Genomic DNA, 25,542 nt, shown 5'->3' with positions numbered 1-25,542 from the left:
GTATTTTAGACATTTTGATGACCAATATATCCTTGATAGGATAGAATGACTTTATTGTCCTCTTCTTCTTCTTCTTGGTTCTCACCCTCTTCTTCTAATCTAGCACTGTAACATTTCATCCTCATTGAGTTTGGTCTTGACCTCAAGATCACTCGTTGGAATCCAATCCTCGACATCAAGATCCTTCTTTGTTACTTCCGCCGTTCTGGTATCATCACCAAGCACCATGGATCTCCTTCAACATGTTGTTTACCATTTCCTATCTATTTAATAGAATTTAAAATAGTTACAAACACTTATAACTCTTTCAACCCATGGACAACACTACTGACACTATCTCATTTAACTCCACAAATTAATAGATAACTACACCATGTCTGATTATCTAAATACTATAATTAATCATTAACTAAAGGGAAAAAGATCTCTGTATGGGAGTGTGGCCTATGCCAGCACTCCCATGAGTCTATCTCTCTCCTTCCCATATGAAAAGATACCTTTGCCCCCTTGTTTTAAGGAGGAGAGAGATAGACGCATGGGAGTGCTGGCGTAGGCCACACACCCATCCAGAAAACTGCTTCTCTTAAATAAATTAAGGGTAAATTATACATCACCCCCGGATTTTCAAATACTTGCACACGACACAAAATTTGTTGGAGAGTTGGAACTGATCATTGTTTACACTGCCTTTAGTTTTCGAATTGGAGAATGGTTTCGGTACTGCTTTGCTTTGACCGTTTGAATCTTCAAGCTTTTCACAATCAAGGTTTAGAAACTTAGAATCTTTTAGGGTCCCTCTCCGTCTCCGTGAATTCCTATTCAATTCTGATCTGAATTCAGTCTAACTGGATCGGTTTCCATAAACAAATAATTGCAGATAATTGGATCGATGTCGATCGAGTTTGAGTTGAAGCAATCAAATTCAAATTCGATTTCTTAAACCCTGACCACAACCAAGTTCAAAATACATGACACATGTGTGCAATCCTTATTGGGTTGGGTTAACCGAACTTGGGCCTAGACCCAGTTCGGTTGGCTCTCACCCATGGGGCAGCCACAAAGGAACCGCAATCCGCCTTGAGTAGGTAGGCCACAAATAATTATCACCTCCAATTCGTGGGCACCTCCAATTCCTTTAATAGGAGGAAGTGGATCCCACCTTGGGCAGTGTTTTTGGGTAGGGGGTAGGGTGGTCATTTCCGCCTCCATGTGAGGAATTGGAGGGGACAACGATTCTGTCGACCACTTAAGGGTGGCCCTCCTATTTTGTTTCTCTCCAATCTTAGGATTCTAATTAGAGTGTGAATCTGCACGGGGAGGGGGGAGATAATATACCTATCTAGTCTCAGCCATAATCGTGGTTGTTGGAATTTAGTCTTTCTCACTTTTAATACTAGCTTTCCAAGTTATTATCTTGTTTTTTGTGGGATTCTATTTGTTCCCAAGGATTTGTGATGTGGAGTTCTTCGTGGAGAAGTCTTTCAAAATATCTAAAGATCGTAGAAGATCATTCGAGTTCGTTAAACTTGTAATCAAATCTGTACGAGATCCTTCTGTTGCGCTCCAATCTCCGTTCAGGAAACGAATGGTGATTTGTTTACAAGTTCAATCAATCAAATTCTAATCCAACTTTTTCTGATCATTCAATCAAGTTTTGAAACCAACTTCACTTTAGTAGCCCACCAAAGAAAATCCAGCCAAATTGGGACCCAAATTTTTCCCTCCTCTGTTTTAGTGGTTACTCTGCTCGGTTTTCACAGGAATGGAAAAATGAGGATGAAAGGAAGATGGGTGAATGGAGGAATGTTTTCACCCACTAGTTATATTTTATAATTTCAGTGCTAAATTTCAATGAATTGCGTATATTTCTCCAAAATTTATTTACTCCTAGATAATTACCTAACGATTTCTCATTCCATACTCCATTATGTCTAATATTTACCAAACGATTTTCACTTTTTGATCAAAAATAGTTTTAATTAATGATTTTTTTAAAAATAGACCATAAACAAAAATAAAAATAATACTTAAATGATTTCAATTTTTAAACCAAATTAAACCATTTAATAAATTGTTCATCAACTCTGGTTTAAATGATTGGGTTCGATTTCGATTTTGTCTTAACACCCTTATTCTCATTCTATATTCCATGGTTCACTCTTCCAATCCAATCAGAAAAGCACGCAATTGAAGAGGCCACTCTGCTCTTGTTTTGTTTTTTTGCCTTTTTTTTTCCCAGCCTTACCTTGGTTAGATGGGGCTGTTTTAATGTTACTTTTATTTGGGAGGGGACCAAGGTTCAAAATCCAGGTATCGGACTTGGATTGGTCATGGCCAAAACCTTTCTGGATTAGGATCGGATCGGTCCAAATTGGTCAAGATCTGTCAAAAAATCCCCCAAAATCATTTTTATATGGATCGGGTCATGCATCGGCCAGAGTTGGTGGGTGTTGTAATCTCGGAATCGAATCGGCTGATATTATCTAGATCAGATTGGTCAAAATCGTTTGGTATCTGTCGGTATTGGTCAAGATAATATAAAAAGCTTTAAAACTTTAAAAAAAAAATAAAATTCATTTGGATCGGTCATGGATCAGATCGGATTGGCTGATCCAACCAAGTTGGGTGATCCAATCAAACCTTGTTGTATCGGTCAAATCTCAGGATCGATCTCGACCGATACCAATCCGATCCGGCCAATATCAGGTGATCCCATCTGATACCTCAAACCATGGAGGGGACAGTAGGGAGAAAACGAAGCAGCAGGGCTCAAGTATGAGCCGCAGACCAGTGTAATGAGAAAACAGCCTCAACTAACAGAGGAAGAAGCAGGATAGACAAGCCTAAAGAAAACTGTGGAACAGGGTGAAGCTTCAGCCAAAAAGCTTGATCAAAAGTACGATCAGAAGTCTTTTGATCTTTACCAGTTCCATTTCTAGTTTAAACACTTGTTTTCCCCAGAAACCAGGGTTGGATTCTGATCGGAGGATCTTTATCCTCTCAAATCCGATGCACTTGAGAGGATATTTTATCCTCTAAAGTGTGGTACACTGTCCGATGCACTGGCTGGTGCACCGGACTTGAGAGGATAAAAATTCCTAATCAGACAGCTGGGAATTGTTTTAGCAGATATGACGTGCACAGTTGTCGATCCAATCCCATGTTACCTGTCACAACTACTCATTGAGGTTGCTCATTGAGTCTTTCAGATTTTCTATGAACTTGCTAAAGCAAGCCTTCAAAGGTCTCTGCTACTAAAAACTCACATTTAGAAAATTACCATTGTATACATAAAGAACTTCTATACAGACTCTTGTTTTTTTTTTTTTTTTTGGGAAAAATATACAAACTCTTGTACAAATAGTTTCTTAACTTGCAAGAAAGTGTTTATGAATTGTATTCTAATTCCTACCACTCTTCTCTATATACATTACCTTGCTTCACAGGCAAGCACATTTAAATGCTGTTGCTGTTTATTTCTTTGAGCTTTGAACAAATAAATGAGAATCACTTGGCTCCCCCTATTGGCTCATGAGCAAAAAATCTCCTCTTCATACCTCAATTTTACTCTATATAACATGGGTTGAATCCGTTGACAAATTAGCATTCAAGAAATTGGTGGCCATCTGTTGAGCTTGGCCAGGTACAACCAGTAGACCAGATCAAAACACCAGGAATCAGGTCTACACTTGAGCAGGCATTTACCTGTAGAAAAATAAATCAGTACAAAAATGTATTGAAGGGAGGAAAATACGGAGAGTCAGGCATCAGATGTACCATACTGTCTAAGCTCCCTTCGATGTGAAATAGCATCACACCCATTCCCCTTCTTCTGTCAATCTCTGCCTGCTCATTAAATAAAATATTAGAACACATTATGCAACAGTAAACAAATACAGAAATTCTTTGTTAGTAAAATCTTATTCCTTACCACACAAGAACAAATAGAGATGCCCACAGTGGTCAATATGGATGAAACCTCCGCCATCATACCTGAAGTTGTCCAGATAAAAATGACAAAACTTAAACAACATCATCATTATTATCAAAGGATAAAGTTATACCCATAATGAGGAATTCTGGACGCAAATTAACCGCAATAGCATACCAGTACTATAGGTGTGCATGAAAGGTGTTCAGCACATAACAGGGGAATCACCAAGATCTACTAAGAAATAAAACTTGGTAGTATGGCCAATTACATAACTTGAAGAAAACCCATCTAACAGACAGTAGTCCATTGAAGACATGGTTAGTTATCAATTCCAGTATTTTTTTTTGGTTCTTAATGGTGGCTCCCACACCTTGCATGCCTGCCAATAAACACCAATTTTCTGCTGCTACAAACATCCACCTCAGCATATGCATATTGCGGTTTTCTAAACAAATCAGAGTGGACATGCTACTAATGATGTGAAATTCACCTCTTCGATCCGTACATACTACACAGAACCACAGAACTGACTGTCCTTCAAAGTTGTGCCAAGAGGCAACCTTGCCAGCTTGCCAGCTGTCTAAACCAGGCAAGACTTCCTTGTACATTGGAATGTTAGCATGGATCAACTTGGCAAAACCATTTCCTTGTAACAACTCTCCATTTGTCTTTAAACTCATATGCTGCACATTCTTGTTATGGCTCCCATTGACCACAGGAATTCCGACTCTACCATTTTGAATGTGGAGGACATCGTCATGGCTTATCTTTGAAGTAGAAAACTCTGCAACATCCACAAGGATTTGCTTCCAATCGGTTTTGCTTTCGTCTACGTAGTTGGATAACTCATATGATTCCCTCTCATCCTCAATATCAGCAACAAAGTTATTTACAGCATCTGCCGTCATCTCCGTAGCAGACAGAGCAGCTTGTTCTCTCAAGAACTAGAAATATGACGAGCATTGATTAATAGAAAAGCCAAATCTAACATTGGAAAGCAGTATATAATCTACAGCACATAAGATGACTTACTTTTATAATCTTGTGTCGAGCAGATCGGGTCTTTGCATGTTGCAGCCACTGCTGATGCCTTTGAACAGCATATTTGCTTGAGAGAGACTGATAGAACACAACATGGGTATGTCAATTGATTTTTCATATCTGTGCAATCTGATGAGCTGAAAGTAGATGTTTGTAATCAAACCATCAGATGAAGGCTAGTTTCTATTCTAAACCAGCGAAGATGCAGTAGATCCAAACTGCTACATGGTGTGACATCATGTAGAAGTTAAAATGTACAATTGCATCAATAAAGAATTTGGACTTGAATTTCTTCAAGTTCAATCTAACAAAATGAGCCTTGCACAAAGCCTGAGTAATTGAGGATGAGATTTGTTAGAGGTCACATGTTATATCACAACAGATCTACTAAGATGTCCAGATAGAGTTAAGTACACCAACAATGATACATACGAGAAAGAGAGAGAGAGAGAGAGTATATAATTACAAAGTAGTTCCAAATCTGATGAGTTTCAGCATATGTTTGTCATCAAACCATCAGATGAAGGTTAGTTTCTAACCTAAACCGACAAAGATCACAATAGATCTGGCTAAGATGTCCGGATAAAGATAAGTATACCAACAATGAGAGAGAGAGAGAGAGGCTGTTAAAGTGTACCATGAGGAGGTGTCTTGTTAAGTCATGAGAGTCGTGTTGTCTTAAGAGTTAGAGTTGGTTTATGTCTAGTCCAGTCAAGTCATTGTTGGTCTTTGTTATTTAGTTTGGCTGTAATTTGACTCCAAGTAGGAGTCTTAGTTTAATATATGTAGTGGGCCTAGGCCATGATAGGTTAATTCTGGATCCTATCGTGGCTCTAGGATAATCTCCCCTTTTCTCCTATTATTCTATCTCTCCCTTTCTCTCTCTTGGTTCTCGTCTTCTTCTTCATAGATTCTGGTGATACCTGACTTTGCTATAAAGTATCAGAGCTGTGAAGAAGAAAAAGAAAAAAAAATTGCTATGAAACCCTAATTGGGAAAATAAAAAACTAGGGTTTCTTACTTTTTTTATGAAGATTGATTGAGCAATGGAATCATCTCTCCTGTGGATGTTCTGTTTTTTCCAGTTAGTTTCCTGTAACCTGCAACTGCTCATCTCTTTCTCAATTTTGATCTCTTTAGCCTGAAACTCTACCCATCATCTTTCTCTTATAAAACCTCGTACCATTTTTATTCTGTTCTGGAGCTAGTGCTGGAACAGCAAGAGAGACACCGATCTTCCAAGGGTCTCCTTTTAATCTCAAATTTTGGGACTTTATTACCTACCAGTGGGCGACCCTTTTCTGCTGAAACTCAGGTCAAGAGCCTGCTGGACTGGGAGTTTCACTCTAGTTCAGAACTGCTTTACTGCTGGACCTTAGTTGCAGAGATTTACACTGACCTTCTCCATGTTGCTTGGAGTGTTTATCAATGGGAATCAACACCTCCTTAAGTTATCGACCTCCGCATGAAGTTTTAGACCAATCGGAGGCTCCTTGAGGGAGTTCTCTGATCTCTTTCGATTCTGGTTTCCGCCTCCCATTACGTTTGAGGTAGAAGACAATGGAATGTTTATGCCTTTAATTCTTTAAATCTAATATCCCATGTTACCCCCTTTTTTGTGTTATTATATCCTTCTACACTTATTTTGTTTCTCCTTCCAAGTGTATCCCTACATAATAAATACTGATTTCCTTTGTATCCTTGCCTTAGTCTACTTCTTACAACTGTGTTTCCGTCCTGCTCTGTGATTAGCTTCCCTGCGGCTGGGTTTTCTGGTTTTACTATGAAATTTGTCTTGCGGTTGGGATTCTTTATCTACTTGGATCTGATCTGTTGCTGCAATCGTGGCTGCTCTTGATAATGGGATTTATTTGTTGCTCATCCTTCATGATGCTGGTTATTGCTACCATATACTGATGAGATATCCTTTATTGTATCTTCTGTATTATTTGTCCATGTGTAGCGCTACACGTGAGGGGGAGATTAGAGTTACCATCTAATAGTTGAAGATTATTGTTATTATCTACTCGTATCATCCGCATATCTGTTTGTGTCATATTCTCTTGTCATCAGCAACAATTTTATCTTAGAAAGTCGTTACTTGTTTGCAGCAACAAGATTATTACTTGTGGTTTACAAAAAACCTTTATGCTGTTACTTATGGTTCACAACAACCTTATGCTGTTACTGATGATCCACATCAACCTTATATTGTTACTTGTGGTTCCCAGCTTCCCTATGCTATACTTTTATCAGTGGTTCACAGCAACCTATGCTGCACTTTTATCTGTCTTCTTTGTGAAGATTATACTTGCCTTCCTTGAGAAGGGCTAGTGATGTTGTTGTTGTTGCTATGATATTTCGGATTGCGGATGGTATTTGCTGCCTGCTTATTTTGTTTGTTGTTGTTTGGATTTATTCGATATGAAGATTTTTCTACTGTTGCTGTAGATGATTGGTGTGCTTGAGTTGGTATTGTTGTCCAAATGAAATCCTCTCTGTGCTCACTGGCATCTACGACTGTTATATATGTTCAAGACAAGTTTTGCAATTAATATCTATTCTTCTTGTTGATATATATATATACCATGAGGAGGAGTGTCTTCCTCGATAAGTCAAGAGAGTTGTGTTGTCTTAGAGTTAGAGTTGGTTTATGTTTAGTCTAGTTAAGTCATTGTTATTCTTTGTTATTTACTTTGATTGTAATTTGAGTCTAAGTAGGAGTCTTAGTTTAATACAAATAGGTGACCTAAGCCACGATAGGTTAACGCTGAATCCTATCGTGTCTAGGATAATATCCCCTTTTCTCCTATTGTTCCCTCCCTCTTGGTTCTCGTCTACTTCATAGATTCTGGTGATCTCTGACTTTACTACAGTTACAAAGTAATTCCAAACACACACATATTAAACATTTATTATATCACCTTCGGGTCATTAGGTAACAGCCCAATCTTTTCTTCCACATGGGTAAGATCTCATTTACCATTCTGTACATTATTTTCTGATGGATCAGTGTTTCCATCATTGAGTACCTACTCAACTTCTACTGCCAGGGTAAGTGATCTTAAAAGACGCACCAGCATGTAAATGAAAATCACAAAATGTAGAAGACAATAACATGGCAACAAACAGCCCCAAGTATTTAGTTCCATATTGGAGTACGCTGAGAGAAGGTACTCCAGAATAGGTGACAAAGTGAGATATATACTATGTCCCTGATAATCTACAACCCACAAGAAGCACAGATGATATGAATAATAAAGTACTTGAAAGCAAAAAAGTGTATCTAAAAATGCATCACAAAAAATTACAAAAAAAGGTGGATACTAACATTGTAAGTAATTATCTCCACAACTTCAGCATTTGCAAGTACATGCATGGGAGAGACAAGATTACCATTCACCTGCATCATGATAAGTCATGCAATAACACATGATTAAAAAGGGAGAAGTAATAAAGAAAGACAATTTTAAGGCCGGAAGACAACCTTCCCAGCGACCATTTTGTTTCCAATCTCAGTGTGTATCATATAAGCATAATCAATCACAGTAGCTCCCTTAGGTAAGTTTTTTATCTGTTTGACATGGGTAAACAAGAATAAGAAACTTGGCATCATAATATCTTATTAGGAACTGTGCGTCCATGTGTGTGTGTGATGCTATCCAATATATTTCCTACCTCTCCTTTTGGAGTAAACACAAAGACGCAACTCCCTAGCAGATCCCTTGTGATAGTATCAACAAACTCCCTAGAACTCATGTTCCCAACAAACTCTTCTTGCCATTCTCTGATAGCATTTAGCCAACCAATCTATAGGGAAGCAGAAAAAACTTTCATCCATAAATTAACACTCAAAACAGAACGTGACCATGAAACCCCTCCAAGAAAGACTATTTGATATCAAAACTAATCAAGGAAAACTGATGAAATACCCTTAGAGCAATGTTTGCATTGTTGAGACAAACTGTTTTCCCTCTGAAATTTTTCCCATTCAGTACGGCATGTCCAACTAAGCCAGTACCAAATACTCTACCACTGTAGTGAGCAGCAATTCCTCTCTCAGCTATCAGATCCATCTCTTCCGTTCTAATCTGAAAGTAACAAAAACCAACAAGACAGCATTAAAATAAATTAAATAATGAAAAGGCTTAGATGAAGTGGAAGGCTACAGTAGGAATGGAACTTGTGAGTTCAAGAATGCTTATGGATCACCTGAATTTCAAGTCGAAACATGCTCTCATACAGAAATGGTATCACTGTTGTGTGGAGACTTTGATAGCCATTAGGTTTTGGGGTGGCAATATAGTCTTTCATCTGACAAAAGAATAAATTGGTGTTACTTTCCAAATATGAATATTAACCACCTTCCCCCACACAATCCAAAATACATAGAAAGAATGCAAATTGTACACACAGCTCGAGGAATTGGGGTCCAGATTCCATGAACAAGCCCAAGAACATGGTAACATATCTGCACAAATGAAAACGAGGGGAGGTAAAATATAATAAAAAATGTCAAAACCTATATAACCCAATGACTTTGACATAGGACTCACCTGTTGTGCACTACAAAGAGGCCCTACTCCAATACATGGCTTTGGTTTTATGATAATACGAAGCTGATACATCAAGCAATAACCAACAAATAGGATTACATATGAAGCAACATTAGAACATTGATTGTCAGTGATAAGTAGAGCTTCTCGCAATCATATTTCAAATTATGGTGTCAAAAGTCAAAACAAACCTGTGCAATTTGGTTGATCTCATTTATTGAAACTTTAGAGTTCAGCACTGCCTTATAGATACTGCAATTCACAATAAATGTGAATATATTGTTATTACCTATAAGGAATAACCAAAATAATAAAGAAGCTTAATTAACTTAGAAAGCCTATGACTGCCACCTCGCCTCTCATAATCATATGCAGAATACAATTTTCTTAAACAGCATTAAATGAAGTTTGTACCACATCAGATGTCTCTAATTTTTTTAGAAGTAATACAAAAAAAAAAAAAAAAAAAAAAATTAGTACCCAAATATGGCTGATTCTTGAATTATATCTGCTATCCTATAGAGATTGTTATCTAGCAGCCCCACTCCCCCAGCAAAAAAAAATATGGGTTCAGAAGCTTATGGTTTCAATCTTCCAGACATGCATGGCAGCATGTGCCCTATGTATGGATCTCAATGTTTTTGAAAATGGGCTGGGCATTCGACCTCCCCCTCAGAAAGTTCGATGGTCTGGCTGTCCAACCATTTTAACTTGTTTAATGAATGAATACTAAATTGTGTAACACTATACCTTTGCGGCTTTGCGCAATGGTGCTAAGGCATGTTTTCTCTTGGAAGTTCTGCGTTCAATTCCCCTTCAAATTTTGATTTAAAAAAAATTTAAATAATGTCCAGCAGTCCACTGGTATTTTTGATTGTCCATCCAACCGACAAAACCAGACAATCTGCTGACATTTCAACGGTTAGATAGAAATAATGGACAGCTATATTAAAAAGGTTGATGGTCTGAGACTCTGAATAGTCCAACAGTCATCTAACCATCCGGTCCTGTGGTCCAGTCATCTTCATGGATGTAGTGTTTATGTAATGGTTCCATTTTACCAAAAAAAAAAAAGTTTATGTTATGGTTCCTAGATGTCCAATTATGCTTATCTTCAGAACTTTGATTAAAATTTCATCATTTCCATGACTAATACAAAATTTTGACACATGTCAATACAATTCCATGAAATATTTGCGTTTCGACAGAGATCAAAATAATGAGGGAAATCAAAATATTAAAATCTTGGTATCTACCAACGTGGTAGTATCTGAACATTTCTACCAGTAACCAATCATCTGAACAGCTTATTTAGTCCCTACATAAAGTGGAATCGAAATATCCACACACTAACTACAGCAGTAAGTTTCACAGATGTAAGCAGGTAGGGCTCGGGTGGCTCACATAGGTCCATCTCATCCTAGCCCACTATAACATCCCAAGCATCGGGCTGGGCTTGTGATGTAGATCATAACATGAAGAAGAGGCCAAAACACTGTTCACGTGAACAGTGTCACAGCCCCTGATTTGGCTTGGTGAGAATATTACTAGAAGAATCATGGGGGCAGCTTTGTCAACGTCTTAAAGTCTTTTTAACTGAACCGATGAAGACAACTTAAAGGGTGGGGACCACAAGCTATGGAGTTCGGCTGCACCTATCAAACCATCTAAAGTACGGGTCCACATGATTCAGTTGAGGAGATTTGAAAGCTTTAGAATTGTTAGCAGAACCGAGAATGAGAGAATTAGAGAATAGCTTCTTGTTTCATTGATAGGTAAGCCCTCTATTTATAATAGAGGGAAAAATACAAAGAGGACAGAACTGCTCCTAAAGTAGCCGACTCTCATAGAGAGCAGACTTTACATAATCATAGTTGTCATGGCGTCCTGGCGCTGGAGAGGGCTGCATGGCGACCTACGCCATGGCGACCCTCTTTGATTTCTTCTTCCTGACTCTCTTTCCCTCTTCGATTTCTTCTTCCTGTCTTCGATTTCTTCTTCCCTCTTCGATTTCTTCTTTCCCTCTTCAATTTCTTTCGATTTCTTCTTCCTGTCTTCTTTCCCTCTTCGATTTCTTCTTCCTGTCTTCTTTCCCTCTTCGATTTCTTTCGATTTCTTCTTTCCCTCTTCGATTTCTTCTTCGATTTCTGAATTTTCTTCTTAAAACTTGAGAAACAATAGAGAAAAAATAAAACATGGCTTGAGTATACATCTATTAACACATTAAAAATAGAGAAAATAAAAAATAAAACATGGTCGACATGCTCGCCATGGCAACGCCATGGCGGGCGACATGTCGATATATCGACGTGACACCCCTCCACCGACTTGGATCGCCGTGACGCCGTGACAACTATGTACATAATGAAAGTAATAACTAAACAAAGGTAGAAAGTCCAGAATACCCCACGGTATTCTGGCCCATACTCTCCAACACTCCCCCTCAAGCTGGAGTATGCCTATACTAAAAGAAGCTCCAACTTGAACTAATTAAGAAAAAATAAATGCTAATACTCCCCCTCAAGTTGGCGCATATAAGGCACTAATGCCCAACTTGAACAAAATAGGAAGAAACAGAGTTGCAGCAAATTCCAGCTTGACACACTGACGGATGAATGAAGCTCTCAAATAATCATGATAATCTTCAAGAATTTGAAATAATTGATCTTCAAAACCTGGGCAGGATTGATTAGCAAAGCTAATAGCTGTCTAGAGCTAATAGCTGTCTAGTGATGAATCTCAAACTGGTACTCTTGAAGATAAACAACTAGGGCAAGCAAGCAGCGAAAATAATCAACCCAACTGTAAACCCTCAAATAGGCAGGCAACAACCAAATATCTTCATTACGCTTCAATACTTCAATCTCCCCCTTACGGCAAGTTCAAAAGATACCCAATGGCTATGGTGGAAAAAACTGATCTTCTATGTGTTTTGCCACAAATGTTCCTGCAAGTTCTACTTCTGCAATGCCTGCAAGTGTACTGTACATAATCTCCCCCTCACGTGTAGTAGTATACATGGACATAACAGAGATGCTGTAAGAGATAATGGCAAAAGTATAATGTTTTAGAATTTTCCAAAGGTGTTATGGAAATGGAAAAGGAAGGAATGGAAAATTAAAGTATACCATAAACTTCCAAAGTGGTTATGGGTAAATGCCAAAGGTATGGTATGGGATATGGGTAATTGAAGAAGCAGTGGGATAAAGAGTCATGGAGGAAAAACCAATGCATCATATCAACTTTCAACCTTCTTCAATCGATCAAATAAACTTCTTAGATGGAAACTCCTGCAGAAGAGAAACACCAAACTCCAATTTGCAGATCTGATCAAAATAAGAAAACAGATCTAATTTGGAAGCAAGGAAAGGCTCCAATCTTCAAGGCTTGTTCAATCTCCAAACAAGGAAGAATCAGTGTGCAAAACTCCAATCTATAAGCTCCCAGATGCTGAATAGAACTAATGAAGATATTTGGGCAGAATTGAAGTAATAAGCTTCTAGAAAAAACTTGGATCAGGTCTGAATTAGTGGATATGAACCTGTAGAAAAGCTTCACACAACTGAATAGATTCGTAGTCGCAACCAATAGCCATGGAACAACTGTTGTAATCCCAAATAGAAGCTGATCTCCAAGGTAGTAGATTCGATTCTTCAATAAGGTGAAAGAACTTTGATCTCCAATATTAGGCAGACACAGTCTCAAGACTAGGGCAGTAGTAGTCCTCATGAAGTCAGCATAAACATGTTAACCAGTCATGCTTACAGAAGCCAATCAACAGAACCAGCAAGGGATGAATTAAGACTCAATAGAACCAGCAAGTAGTAGACAATAACTCAGCAGATCCAATAGGAATTGATGCAGCCAACCACATAGGAACCAGAAAAAAATATAGGTTGATAGTTGGATTGATGAAACCTGAATTTTTCAAAAATACTCCAAGAATGAAGCTGATATTTGGATCGAATACTCCTCTGATGTTGATAAAACTCCCCTAAAAAAAATCAGCAAGAGAGGACATCCCTAAGCCTAAGATCGATTATAGTCAGGGTTTTGTAAAACCCCTGAAAGTTGAGATCGATTGTAGGGAAGGGGGCTTCATAAAAGTGATGATGACATGTCAAAGATTGATGATGTCTTGTAATAGATGTTGTCCTCAGCTGCTTGAATGGATCTCCAATACGAATAACCAACCGCTTTGTGTGATTGAGACTTGATCTTCAAAAGGGAAAAACATCAAAAATTACAGAAAAAATAGGACAGCAGCTATCACACGAAATAAAACTTCTTCAAGTAATGTATTGATGAAGTAGATTGTCCCTCTTGATAGTAGATACACCTCCAAAAAACTCCAGTAGCAACAAGCAACCCTAACCTTAAAATCGATGTGTCAGGGTTTTGTAAAACCCTGAAAATAAGGATCGATTGGGGTTAGGGGTCTTTAAACACTTGGAAAGAGGCTAATATTGAGGTCGAGTGGTCCTTGTAGTAGTGGAGAATCACCCCTCAAAAATCAGCAGTAACTGAAAAGAGGAACCCTAAAATCGATTGGAGTCAGGGTTTTGAAAAACCCTGAAAAGGTGAGATCGATTGGGTGAATCAAGGCTGGAAAAGAAAGGAGAGGGGAGTAGATGGAAGAAGGTAGATAGGTGCTGAGAATGGTTGCATAGGAAGCTTCAACAATGGAGTATCAGCCTTCATGAGTGAGGAATCTGATCTTCAAAAATTTCTGGAAAGCTCCAATATCACAGGTATGGTTTCAGCAGTATCGATTAGAATTTAGGTTATGAAAAAAGGTAAATTGGGAGGAGGGCAGCAACTAAATCATTGGATTACCTCATTAGTGCTGCCCTCCTAGAAGGATGAGAACCAAAAAACCAGAAGAACCCTAGATCAGATTAGGAGTCTCTAATACCATGTTAGCATAACCGAGACTGAGAGAATTAGAGAATAGCTTCTTGTTTTATTGACAGGTAAGTCTTCTATTTATAATAGAGGGAAAAATACAAAGACGACAGAACTGCCCCTAAAGTAGCCAACTCTTATAGAGAGCAGACTTTAATGAAAGTAATAACTAAACAAGGGTAGAAAGTCCAGAATACCCCCACGGTATTCTGGCCCATACTCTCCAACACTCGCCCTCAATCTGGAGTATACCTATACTATAAGAAGCTCCAGCTTGAACTAATTCAGAAAAAATAAATGCTAACACTCCATTCTAACAAGAATCAATTAGTCTTTGGTAGTTTCTAATTCATGTCATTCCTAGTTACTAAATTTTATTAGTTTCTATTTTTGTTAAAGCTTGAGATGCAAGCTATGCTTTTATTTATATGTAACAGCCCTTAGAGGCTCCCCATGATTTTGATTATTGAATGAAATTTTGCTTTAAAGCATGAATATTCTCTTGTCCATGTGAGTAACTTAAGGGCTGGGAGACCTGGCTGAGAGAGCCGAATCTCCTTATCCCCTTCTATCTTCTTCTCCTATCTCCAGTCGATTCCCTGCTGTTATAGTTGTTTTGAGTCACCAATCAAGTTCTGTTGCTACACCTGAAAAGGACCAGAACTCGATCCAGACTTCTGTTGGAGTTGTTGTTGCTGATCAGAGATAAGAAACCTTCTTCTCCATACCTGCCGGCTACACCCTTTGCATTCCCCTGCTGCTGCAATCGCAGGACCTGAATCCAGCATCCTCTGCTCCATTGAGGGTGGTATTTGAAAGGTTGATTCAGACCTGCAAGAGGTCCACTCGACCCCATTTGCAGAGCCCCCTGTTGGCTGGATTGTTCTACAGCACAGACCTTCTAATTTGAGTCCTACCTTCTAATTTTCATTCTTCCTCCATCTCCACTTCTGGCCATCAAGATTGACCCAAACTTGCAGACAGAGCTTCTACCATTAAGGTCTACACTCGGTTGCAATTGGAGCCCAAGATCAGCTCTGTTTGAAGGTTTCCCTTAACTTTCTAATTTGGTGTTTCCTTGATAATTCAGCATCCAGCCATCAGAACTGAACCAAATTTTGAGCCAAGGATCCTTTTAGCAACCCCTACACTCGACCCAAGTTTGATCACCATCACATGGCTGGTTTGGCTGGAAACCCTTAGTTTCTAATCCTGAGTTTATTCCAATTTTTTTATTTTGTGGGTTTTTGGGACTAGTAACCTAGTCTTACATTAGCTTGACATGTCCTGGTGATAGAGAGCCACACACTAACTACATCAATACGTTTCACAGATGTAAACAGGCAGGCTCGGGTGGCTCACGTAGGTCCATCTCATCCTAGCCCACTATAACATCCCAGGCATCACGCTGGGCTTGACATGTCCTGGTGATAGAGAGCCTCCAAAAATTTTACAGGTATCCTATAAAAAAAATGTACAATTGGAGTAAACAGTTTTGAACTCGGTACACAATTCATTTAATTACATATCAGGCCATACATATATGTTTACTTCAAGCCTGTGGGTGGGCTGGGAGCTATTGGGTTTAACTGATGTCAGCCCAGCCCATGCTTAGGCTGTGCTTGCACATAAACCTTTTGGGTCAATGTTGGACTGGGCTATAGGCTGGCGTAGCCCAAGTTTCAACCATACTTGGCCTTGAACATAAGATATTGCATAGAAATCTGATCATGACTATATGCAACGTCAATTCACATAAGTTGGTTGAATAAGAAAAATTAAACACTGTAATAGAATGGAAGTACTGAGATTTATGTCTTGACCTGTAAGGTTCTTTGCACGCAGAGCGGACATCAGTTTTTACTGTCATAAGGTCCAAAAACTGATCATCTTCGATCTTCTTCATTAAAATCTTTTTGGCCTGGAATGAGAAACAAAACGATGTGTCAGAAGAAAACCTGACTCCTGAAATGATGGGATAATTTCTGTGAGGCCAAAACTTAGTTGTGCACCAAATTGAATTGTAAACAAAGAATCATGGTAATAAAAATTAAAAATTGAGCAATACTAATATCCTTAAGAATTTCAATCAGGTACTCTTTCTAAGCATTAAGGCCACACAAGAAATACCTCTACGAGTTCTTTCTCATGCTCTTTATATTGGTCTGCAATTCTTCGCTTAACCATTGCATAATCTTGAGCATTTGTGTACATGAAGGATAGATTTTCCAGCTCTGACTGCAAAGGATCATAGTGTTAGAGTAATGTAATAAGGGTAGTTTGGGTACTAGTCTAGTATCTTATTAGAATGCAAACTTATAAAAAGAATAGACCAAAATAAATAAATAATAAGGAAACAGCAAGTGAAACAACATCCAATCTTCTTTTGGAAAATCTCTTCAAAGCATGATTCCCTTTGGGTTAATTGGGTATACTCCCACCTCCTCAAACAGGACTCCATCTGGACTGCTACCACCCCTGCTGATTCCTCCTGGGTCTAGCGCAAGATTCTTCTTCTGTGCCCTCTGGCCCTTAGCGCCACCTCCTCCTCTATATATGATGGGTCCTCTATCGCCCTTTGGCTTGACCCTTGGCATCCCAACGGTGTCCTTTATAATCTTCTTGGAGCGAGAGCTGTCTACTCCACCAGCATTCCCAAGTCCGCCCCTCTCTCAGTCATCATTGCCCATGGTACTTGGACCCCTCCCTCCCCCTTCCCCCCCCCCCCCTCCTTCTCCCGGTTCTGGGACTCTCTCCCTCCCCTCCCCCCCCCCCATCCCCCCCCTATCCATGCGGACAAGACCATCTGGCTTCCCTCCACAAATGGCCTCTTCTCCTTTAAATCAGCCTGGACCCTCATGTCATTTGGCATAGACTTATCTGGTTCAAAGGCCACATCCCCAGACATAGCTTTCTAGCCTGGAGAGCCCTCAAACTTTGCCTCCCAACCCAAGCCTTCCTTCTTCACAGAAAAATCCCTGTCTCCCCCTCCTGTATCCTTTGTTGGACCCGACATGAAGACATAGATCACCTATTTTTTGACTGCCCCTTCTCTTCTACCATTTGGGAAAAAACCCTTACCTTCATTTGGCCTCGCATTAGGAGACCTCTTCCCTTTGCCAGAGAGTGGCTTTGGTTGGACACGAGCTTTTCTGGGCAAACCATTTGCGACACTATTGGGCGACTTGTTTTTGGTGCAACTCTTTATCACATTTGGATGGAAAGGAACCTTAGACGATGGACCTCCAACTTCTTTGATGTCTCCTCCAGGCTTAGTGTTTTGCCTTTGAAGGCCGTCCCGGACACCCCAAGGAACAGGCATATTGTTGTTTCCTAGGGTTTAGATGTCTCTTTATTGAGAACCCGCTAGCGGGTTTGCTCTCCCTCCCCCCTTCCTCTCTTCCCCCTTGTATATTCCCCCCCCCTCCTTGTCCCTTTTCCTTTTGTAATACAATTTTTTATTCACCAAAAAAAAAAAAACATCCAATCTTTCAGCACTGTATACCATAGTTGTCATGGCGTCCTGGCGCTGGGAGAGGTGGCATATCGAGCTACGCCATGGTGGATGTAAATATATCGTTCGATATGGCTTCCATGGCGACGCCGACGCCATAGACGCCATACCATGATATGTTGGCATATCGGTCGATATTTTGACAGGTTAATCTATATTTTCAATTTTTCATACTTTCATATACACTAATGGATATTAGTTACACTTTCATTAATTAAACCATAGTGGCATAGTATATTAGTAGTAGTGCAGTACACTTTCATGTTGATTTTTGATGTTATAGGACATATATTATAGCATACTAAATGACATTAAAAATACAGAAAATAAAAAATTAAACATGGTCGACATGCTCGCCATGGCAACGACATGCTCGCCATGGCGGGCGACATGTCGATATATCGACGTGACACCCTTCCACCGACTTGGATCGCCGTGACGCCGTGACAACTGTGCTGTATACTTCAGCTGCTCAATGCTGATGGGTATGAAACGATGTTGTAGAATTACAATATCAACTTCTTTTTTTCTTGGAGGGGGTATTTTAGAGAACTGTTTCAGAGGTAAGTTGATGTCACACAACAAAAGCAGACATTCTCGACTTATAACCAAGAAAACAGCAACTGTATGGAGAAAAAATCTATGATGCAGCTTGGGTGTGCATTTTATAAATTTGGATCCCCCAATCTGTCAACAGAGAAGGAAATGAGGATGGGAATTTTAAAAAGAAGAATTGGATAAATTTGGATCCTCCAAGGAAATAAAATCTTTATAGAGATTACAGCATAGATGGTGGAATATGACATGTTTGATCTCAAAACATGACTGGGACAGATCACCTAGGTTAAAGATCATGTGCAAGAAGCATATATTCTAATGGTCAGGTTGTGATAAAATGGTCCTTCTGGATTTAAAGCAGAATATAGCTTAGGGTTTCAAAATTTGGTGTACATACCTTAATTTGGTACATCCCTAGTAACTTTGAAAGGGGCGCAAAGACCTGTAATGTCTCCAAAGCAATGCTGGACTGCATACCATGCAGCAAGGTTAAAGCTAATGCAAATTATCTACCCATTAAATATCAAAGAATGGTACCACCTGCTTATGTGGGGGCATGTGTGAAAGTGTATGCATATTGTGTAACCTGCCAGCTAATTTCACAATGATAACACGCACCTGCTTATGTGGGGGCATGTGTGAAAGTGTACGCATATTGTGTAACCTGTCAGCTAATTTCACAATGATAACACGCACCTGGAGGAAAAATGCAAGTTTACAAGCCAACATCTTAGCAGCAGAGAAAGCAAATAGCCCTAGGTGATCCATACAATAAAGTCATATATAGCATGTGCATGCAGTCATGCACATGAGTAATTCTAACATTACCTCCTCTGTCATGGCTAGAAACATTTGACGCAGGTCATTAGCTTTGACATCTTGTGCTGAGCTCACATTTTTACAATGAAGTTTACCCAGCTTGGACACCTTCATTGCAAAAGAAGAGAATTACATCCAGCTGCACCCAAACCAAACTCACCACATATTCAAAAAATTTAGAATGAAATACAAATTGCAACTATCGACAAAAAGATAAATAAATATAGACCTTAGTTTCTCCTTCTACAATGTGGCGCACAGTGGCACCGAATTCCTTCTCAATTTTTTCAAAAGTAACAACATTTGTGTCTTCCACTGTGTCATGTAATAATCCAGCAGCAATGGATTCCCAGTCCAGTTCCTAGTAAAAGAGCTAGTGTCAGTCTACAGCGCTGGCTACAGCATAATGAACACAAGAAGTTTCTTAAATAACTGTGCCAAAGGGATTTTTGATAAAGTTGAAAATCTAAAAGAAAAAAATATCATATTTCATTAAATCCATTGCCTTACAAGTTCTCCAAGAATACGTGCAACTTCTACTGGATGAATTATAAAGGGTTCTCCACTTCTTCTTTTCTGACCATCATGAGCCTGAAAAGCCAGCTGTACTGACCAAAAAGACACAATCTTGATGTAATCTCTGTTCCTCTAAAGTGAAAAAAAGATAATATTGTGCAGGACTTACCTCCAAAGCATCATGGATCAATTTCACCTCTTTTGGTGGAAGATATGAAACAGTCGGTTTAAGGTCCTGGTGCAATCAATACAAAATTACACACACAATCATAATCATTATCATAATCATAATCATAATAATAATGATAATGATGTTGATAATAATAACGATGACAATAATATTATAGTTAAGGGAGCTTATTGGGGTTCCACCCATTTGTGCGCTTCCTGAAAATCATATTTCAGTGTTTGTGCCCGCAAACCGACAATGAGGGGTAAAAGTAATTTGTCGAAAGGCCATGAATTCCCGCCTAAAAGCATATGAAGGGAAAACCCAATAATTTGTCATAATGTAAGAGGTGGTGTATGGATTTGCTCCCAGTTCTCACTGCACCTCGAGTTAGAAATGTAAATGGATAGTAAAAATCCTGATTCGATTCGAATTCATCTCAGTTTATTCGGATATTTATTTGGAAAATTGGATATCGGATGCAAATTTGGATAGATTTTGATATCCAAATGATAATCGGATACTGTTTCGGATATTGATGTATCCACTTCGATAATATTCACTTCAATTATAATTTAATATTATCTTAAATTATTTAAGAACTTAGGCTTTATACGTATAACATATTGTATGTTATTTATATTCTCATCAAGTAGAATTAACTGTGCATTAGATTTATACTATTTTTATATATATTTATGGATTAATATGCGTAATTAGATATTATCAGATTCGAATTTGGATATCCGACTCCTTGACGGATAATAACTCGGATACTCAAATGAAATGTCCACCAGATATTGGATAGCGGATATGGTAATTGGATACGAATTCGGATACTGGTGTATCCGCTTTGAATGTGCTCCATTTACATCCCTACCTAGAAGACCCCTCACTCTTTAGAGGACAAAATAGAGAAGCTGGGGTCTCTAATGCCTCGATGGTGGATAAAAACAGAAAGGTGGGGTGGGTTTGCTCTACAATGCTGACTGATCTCTTTGTATTTCAATGGCAAAGCCAGTTGAGTGGATGTCACCAACTCATTTATTATCACTGAGAAGTAGGTGTTAACAAAACAAAATATGAGAGAATGCTTGAATGATCGAACTGATCAACCAAGCCATATATTTATAATATGGAAGATTACATCATAGAGACAAAAATACCCGTAGCTATAGCCGACTTAACTAGGCAGTACAAACACTTAAATATAAAGCAGTAAAAAGACCAGAATACCCCCACAAAACACTTAAATATAAAGCAATAAAAAGACCAGAATACCCCCACAGTATTCTGGTGTACATTATTCAACACTCCCCCTCAAGTTGGAGCAAATATGTCAATCACGCCCAACTTGACTAAATTAAGATGAAATAGCTTTCCAGATAATCCGTTGGTGAAAATATCAGCAAGTTGATTAGCAGACTTCACAAAAGGAACACAAATCAACCCTTCTTCCAATTTCTCCTTGATGAAATGCCTATCCACTTCAACATGCTTGGTGCGATCATGCAGTACCGGGTTATGTGCAATGTTGATTGCAGCCTTGTTGTCATAGTACAACATCATAGGAAGACGAATAGGAACACCAAGATCTTGTAGCAAGCCTTTAAGCCAAAGTAACTCACAAATGCCTTGTGCCATAGCACGAAATTCTGCTTCGGCACTAGAACGAGCAACCACAATCTGCTTCTTGCTACGCCAAGTGACAAGATTGCCACCTACAAAAGAACAATACCCAAAGATAGACTTGCGATCTGTAGAACCAGCCCAATTAGCATCAGTGTATGCCTCTATCCGTAGGTGACCATGAGAAAACAGGAGAATGCCATTTCTAAGAGCTGACTTCAGGTAGTGAACGATACAAAGAACAACCTCCATATGAGAAGAATACGGGTCATGCATAAACTGACTCACAGTACCCACAGCAACAGCAATATTAGGACTATGTGTGTGAGCGATAAATCAACTTCCCCACTAGTCTTTGGTACTGGCTTTTATCAACAGGTTTACCTTCTTTTTCCTTGAGACAAATAGTAACATCCATAGGAGTATCTGAAGGGTGACATCCTAACAAACCAGTGTCAACCAATAAATCTAAGACATACTTCCTTTGGGAGAGAAAGATGCCTTTAGAAGATCTGGCAACCTCAATCCCAAGAAAGTACCGTAGCTTTCCTAGATCTTTAATCTCAAACTCATGCCCAAAAAAGGACTTCAACCAGATGATCTCATCACCATCATTGCCAGTGACCACTATGTCATCAACGTAGACTATAAGACCAGTGAGTTTTCCACCAACCCTCTTTATAAAGAGAGTGTGATCAGCATTACTCTGCTTATAGCCCACAGAATTCATGGCCTTGTGAAACCGACCAAACCATGCTCGAGGTGACTGCTTCAGCCCATAAAGTGCACACTTCAATTTACACACCTTACCTTGGTTTTTGTCACAAGAGAACCTTGGTGGAATGTCCATATACACCTCCTCATCCAGTTCTCCATTGAGGAAAGCATTCTTCACATCCAACTATTGCAAATCCCATCCAAGATTGACTGTACAGGATAGCAAAACCCGAACAGTATTCAGCTTTGCAACAGGGGCAAAGGTCTCTTGGTAATCAATATCGTATGTCTGGGTGAACCCCTTTGCCACGAGTCGTGCCTTATACCTATCCACAGTGCCATCCACCTTCTGTTTCACTACAAACACCCACTTGCATCCAACAGTTCTCTTCCCAGGTGGAAGAACCACAAGCTCCCATGTGTTTTTTTTTTCAAGGCTTCCATTTCTTCCATCATTGTTGCCTTCCACTTTCCATCTGATAGAGCTTCCTGCCAATTGTTAGGAATACGAACAAAAGAAAGAAGAAACAAAAGCACGAAAAGATGGAGAAAGGGAGTCATAAGAAACAACATGGGATATAGGATGCTTAGTGCAAGCCCTGACACCTTTGCGAATAGCAATAGGTCAATCAGGAGAAGAAGTATTACCAGGTGGAGAGGCAAATTCTGGAACCAGGTTCGGCAATTGGATGGGTACTGCCGTACTAGTGCTATAGATGGTTGAAGCTGCTTATGTTTCCTCATATAAGTCTGCACATTAGATTCATTAATCCTCCTCTGAAATTCACTAATGATTTTCTGGACTGGAGTCTGAACTGGAGTTTGCTCCCCTTGAATAGGAATGTCAACAACATCATCTGGGATGGTCTCCTCCTGTATAGGAACCCCTCCCCCTAAGGCAGAGGGAGGACTAGGAGTAGGAGGAACAAGAACAGACTCATTGTAAATAGACTATAGGGGAGGTTCTATGGTCAGCACATCTTCACTAACACTCTCCCCCTGAAGAGGTGGGGACAAATAATAAGACACAGTCTCATGAAAAACAACATCCATATTGACCAATGTACGTCTGGCAGGAGGATATTAGCACTTGTACCCCTTCTAGGTGGCAGAGTACCCTAAAAAAATGCAACGAAGACTATAGGATTCAAGTTTACCAAGGGACCTAGTATCTTTGGCATAACAAACGCAGCCAAACATCCTAGGGGGAACAATAAAAGAAGAAGAGCCAAGTAATAGCTCAATAAGGGACTTGGAGTCAAGAACCCGACTGGGCAGCCTATTAATAAAATAGGCCGCAGTGAGGACAGCATCTCCCCAATAAAAAGAAGGAACATGTCGAGCAAACATAAGTGCTCTAGCCACCTCCAAGAGATGGCGGGTTTTCCTTTCAGCCACACCATTCTGGGCTGGAATATCAACACAGCTGGTCTGATGTAAAATCCCATGGGCAACAAGGTATCTTTGGAACTAACCTTCCATATACTCTGTCCCATTGTTACTTATCAAGACTTTGAGAGTGGCATTAAACTGGGTCTAGACCATCTTGTGAAAATGCTGAAAACAGGAAAAACTTCATTTTTTGTGTGCATCAGGTAGACCCAAGTGAATCGGGAATAACAATCTATAAAAGTGACATACCACCTATGACCAGAAAGAGAAGCTTTTCGACTAGGACCCTACACATCAGTATGAACCAAGTGAAATAAGGAAGAAGACCTTTTATTAGAAATCGGATAGTTTGAACGTGTCTGTTCGGCCAAGACACAAGGCTCACAAAAAAAATCTTCCTTATTACAATTTTTTATTAATGCTGGAAATAAATGAGATAAGGTTCCTAAGGGGGGGTGTCCTAGTCTAGAATGCCATTGGTGTACTTCAGAGGAGAAAGATGCAGGCTAACATAGCTGAGAAGGTAAAGCCTGTGTAACAAGAGGATCACCATCAAGCAGGTACAATCTACCATGCACTTTACCCGATCCAATTGTCTTCCCCGAGTCCAGATCCTGAAAAACACAATGAATTGGAAAAAAGGTCACTTTACAATTCAGATTTTTTGTAATACTACTAATAGATAGAAGGTTAGTAATGAAATTGGGAATATGCAACACATAAGACAAGGTAAGAGAAGGGGAACAACTAATGGATCCTTTCCCGGAAATAGATGAGAGGGACCCATCAGCTATTTTAACCTTATCCTTGCCAGAAGTAGGGGAATAGGTATGAAAAAGGCTAGAAGAACCTATCATGTGATCAATGGCACTGGAGTCTATGATCCATGGAGTGGAGACAACCGAAGCACAGTGACCAACAAAGGAAATACCTGAACGGGCAAAATGAGAACCTGATGGTGTGGAATAACTAGCAGTAGATGTAGTGGAGGCAGCGGAAGTCTGTAGCATACGCCTAAGAGCCTGAAATTCTTCCTGGGAGAAAACTGGTTCAGCAGTGGGGGCTGTAGTTACACTTTCAGTGTGATTAGCCTTGCTTTAAGGTTTACCACGACCACGTTTGGTCTCAAAATCAGCGGGCTTCCCATGTAATTTCCAACACTGAGCCTTAGTGTGATATGGTTTGTTGCAATGGTCACACTTGATAGGCTCTCTTGCAGGAGCAGCAGCAACAGAAGCACTACTCTCAGAAGTAGTAGAAGAGTTGGAACCAATAGCTTGTAGGGCTGATCTCTCAACTGTAGGAGTCAACATCATAGCAGCCCGACGTGTCTCTTCAGTGTGAACATAAGAAAAAGCCTGCTCCAATGTTGGGAAAGGGACCTTACCAAGAACTTGTACACAAATTGGATCATATTCAACATTAAGACCAGCCAAAAAATCATAAACTCAAAACTGGTCCACATACTTGCTATAGGCAGCAATGTCGGCAGCTGTAGAGGGCTGAAATCGAGCATAATGATCCAATTGTTGCCATACGCTTTTGAGGACAGCATAGTATTTGGCAACTGACAACTCCTTCTGAGTAGTGGTATGGAGTGTCTTCCAGATGTCATACCTTGGCAGCAGCCCATATCTGTGTGGTTGTGTCAAGGAGAAGGTACTGACTGGAGAGTTCTTGTTGCATGGAGTTCAGAACAAAGGACATAACCATAGCATCATTAGCATTCCATCGAGCTTGAAGAGGGCCCTCTTCAGTGGGCTGTTTAGAGGTGCCATTAAGATGGCCACTA

At 39.5% G+C, this 25,542-nt stretch overlaps 1 protein-coding gene across 2 annotated transcripts in view; it reads right to left on the bottom strand.

Annotated features, from left to right (window-relative positions):
• Window positions 1-3,567: 3,567 nt before the first annotated feature.
• The window catches only part of LOC122668975 (putative GTP diphosphokinase RSH1, chloroplastic), a 39,734-nt gene continuing 17,759 nt past the window's right edge, over window positions 3,568-25,542 (bottom strand). The window contains exons 4-24 of one of the 2 annotated variants that reach the window (XM_043865580.1): window positions 20,013-20,078; window positions 19,838-19,930; window positions 19,557-19,688; window positions 19,337-19,435; window positions 19,049-19,204; window positions 18,906-18,977; window positions 16,567-16,674; window positions 16,260-16,357; window positions 9,723-9,783; window positions 9,532-9,594; window positions 9,390-9,446; window positions 9,188-9,289; window positions 8,908-9,066; window positions 8,654-8,785; window positions 8,463-8,549; window positions 8,307-8,378; window positions 4,967-5,053; window positions 4,425-4,878; window positions 3,932-3,993; window positions 3,778-3,846; window positions 3,568-3,705 (exon numbers count right to left, since the gene is read on the bottom strand). In XM_043865580.1, coding sequence (XP_043721515.1) covers window positions 3,601-3,705; window positions 3,778-3,846; window positions 3,932-3,993; window positions 4,425-4,878; window positions 4,967-5,053; window positions 8,307-8,378; window positions 8,463-8,549; window positions 8,654-8,785; window positions 8,908-9,066; window positions 9,188-9,289; window positions 9,390-9,446; window positions 9,532-9,594; window positions 9,723-9,783; window positions 16,260-16,357; window positions 16,567-16,674; window positions 18,906-18,977; window positions 19,049-19,204; window positions 19,337-19,435; window positions 19,557-19,688; window positions 19,838-19,930; window positions 20,013-20,078 — 2,334 coding nt within the window. In that variant the 3' untranslated portion in view covers window positions 3,568-3,600. The remainder of the gene's footprint in view (window positions 3,706-3,777; window positions 3,847-3,931; window positions 3,994-4,424; window positions 4,879-4,966; window positions 5,054-8,306; window positions 8,379-8,462; window positions 8,550-8,653; window positions 8,786-8,907; window positions 9,067-9,187; window positions 9,290-9,389; window positions 9,447-9,531; window positions 9,595-9,722; window positions 9,784-16,259; window positions 16,358-16,566; window positions 16,675-18,905; window positions 18,978-19,048; window positions 19,205-19,336; window positions 19,436-19,556; window positions 19,689-19,837; window positions 19,931-20,012; window positions 20,079-25,542) is intronic. The other variant, XM_043865581.1, reaches the window with a different exon arrangement.

This window comes from Telopea speciosissima, chromosome 7, assembly GCF_018873765.1.
Source record: "Telopea speciosissima isolate NSW1024214 ecotype Mountain lineage chromosome 7, Tspe_v1, whole genome shotgun sequence".
Classification (NCBI taxonomy): domain Eukaryota; kingdom Viridiplantae; phylum Streptophyta; class Magnoliopsida; order Proteales; family Proteaceae; genus Telopea; species Telopea speciosissima.
This window is presented reverse-complemented; position numbering and strand designations above follow the sequence as displayed.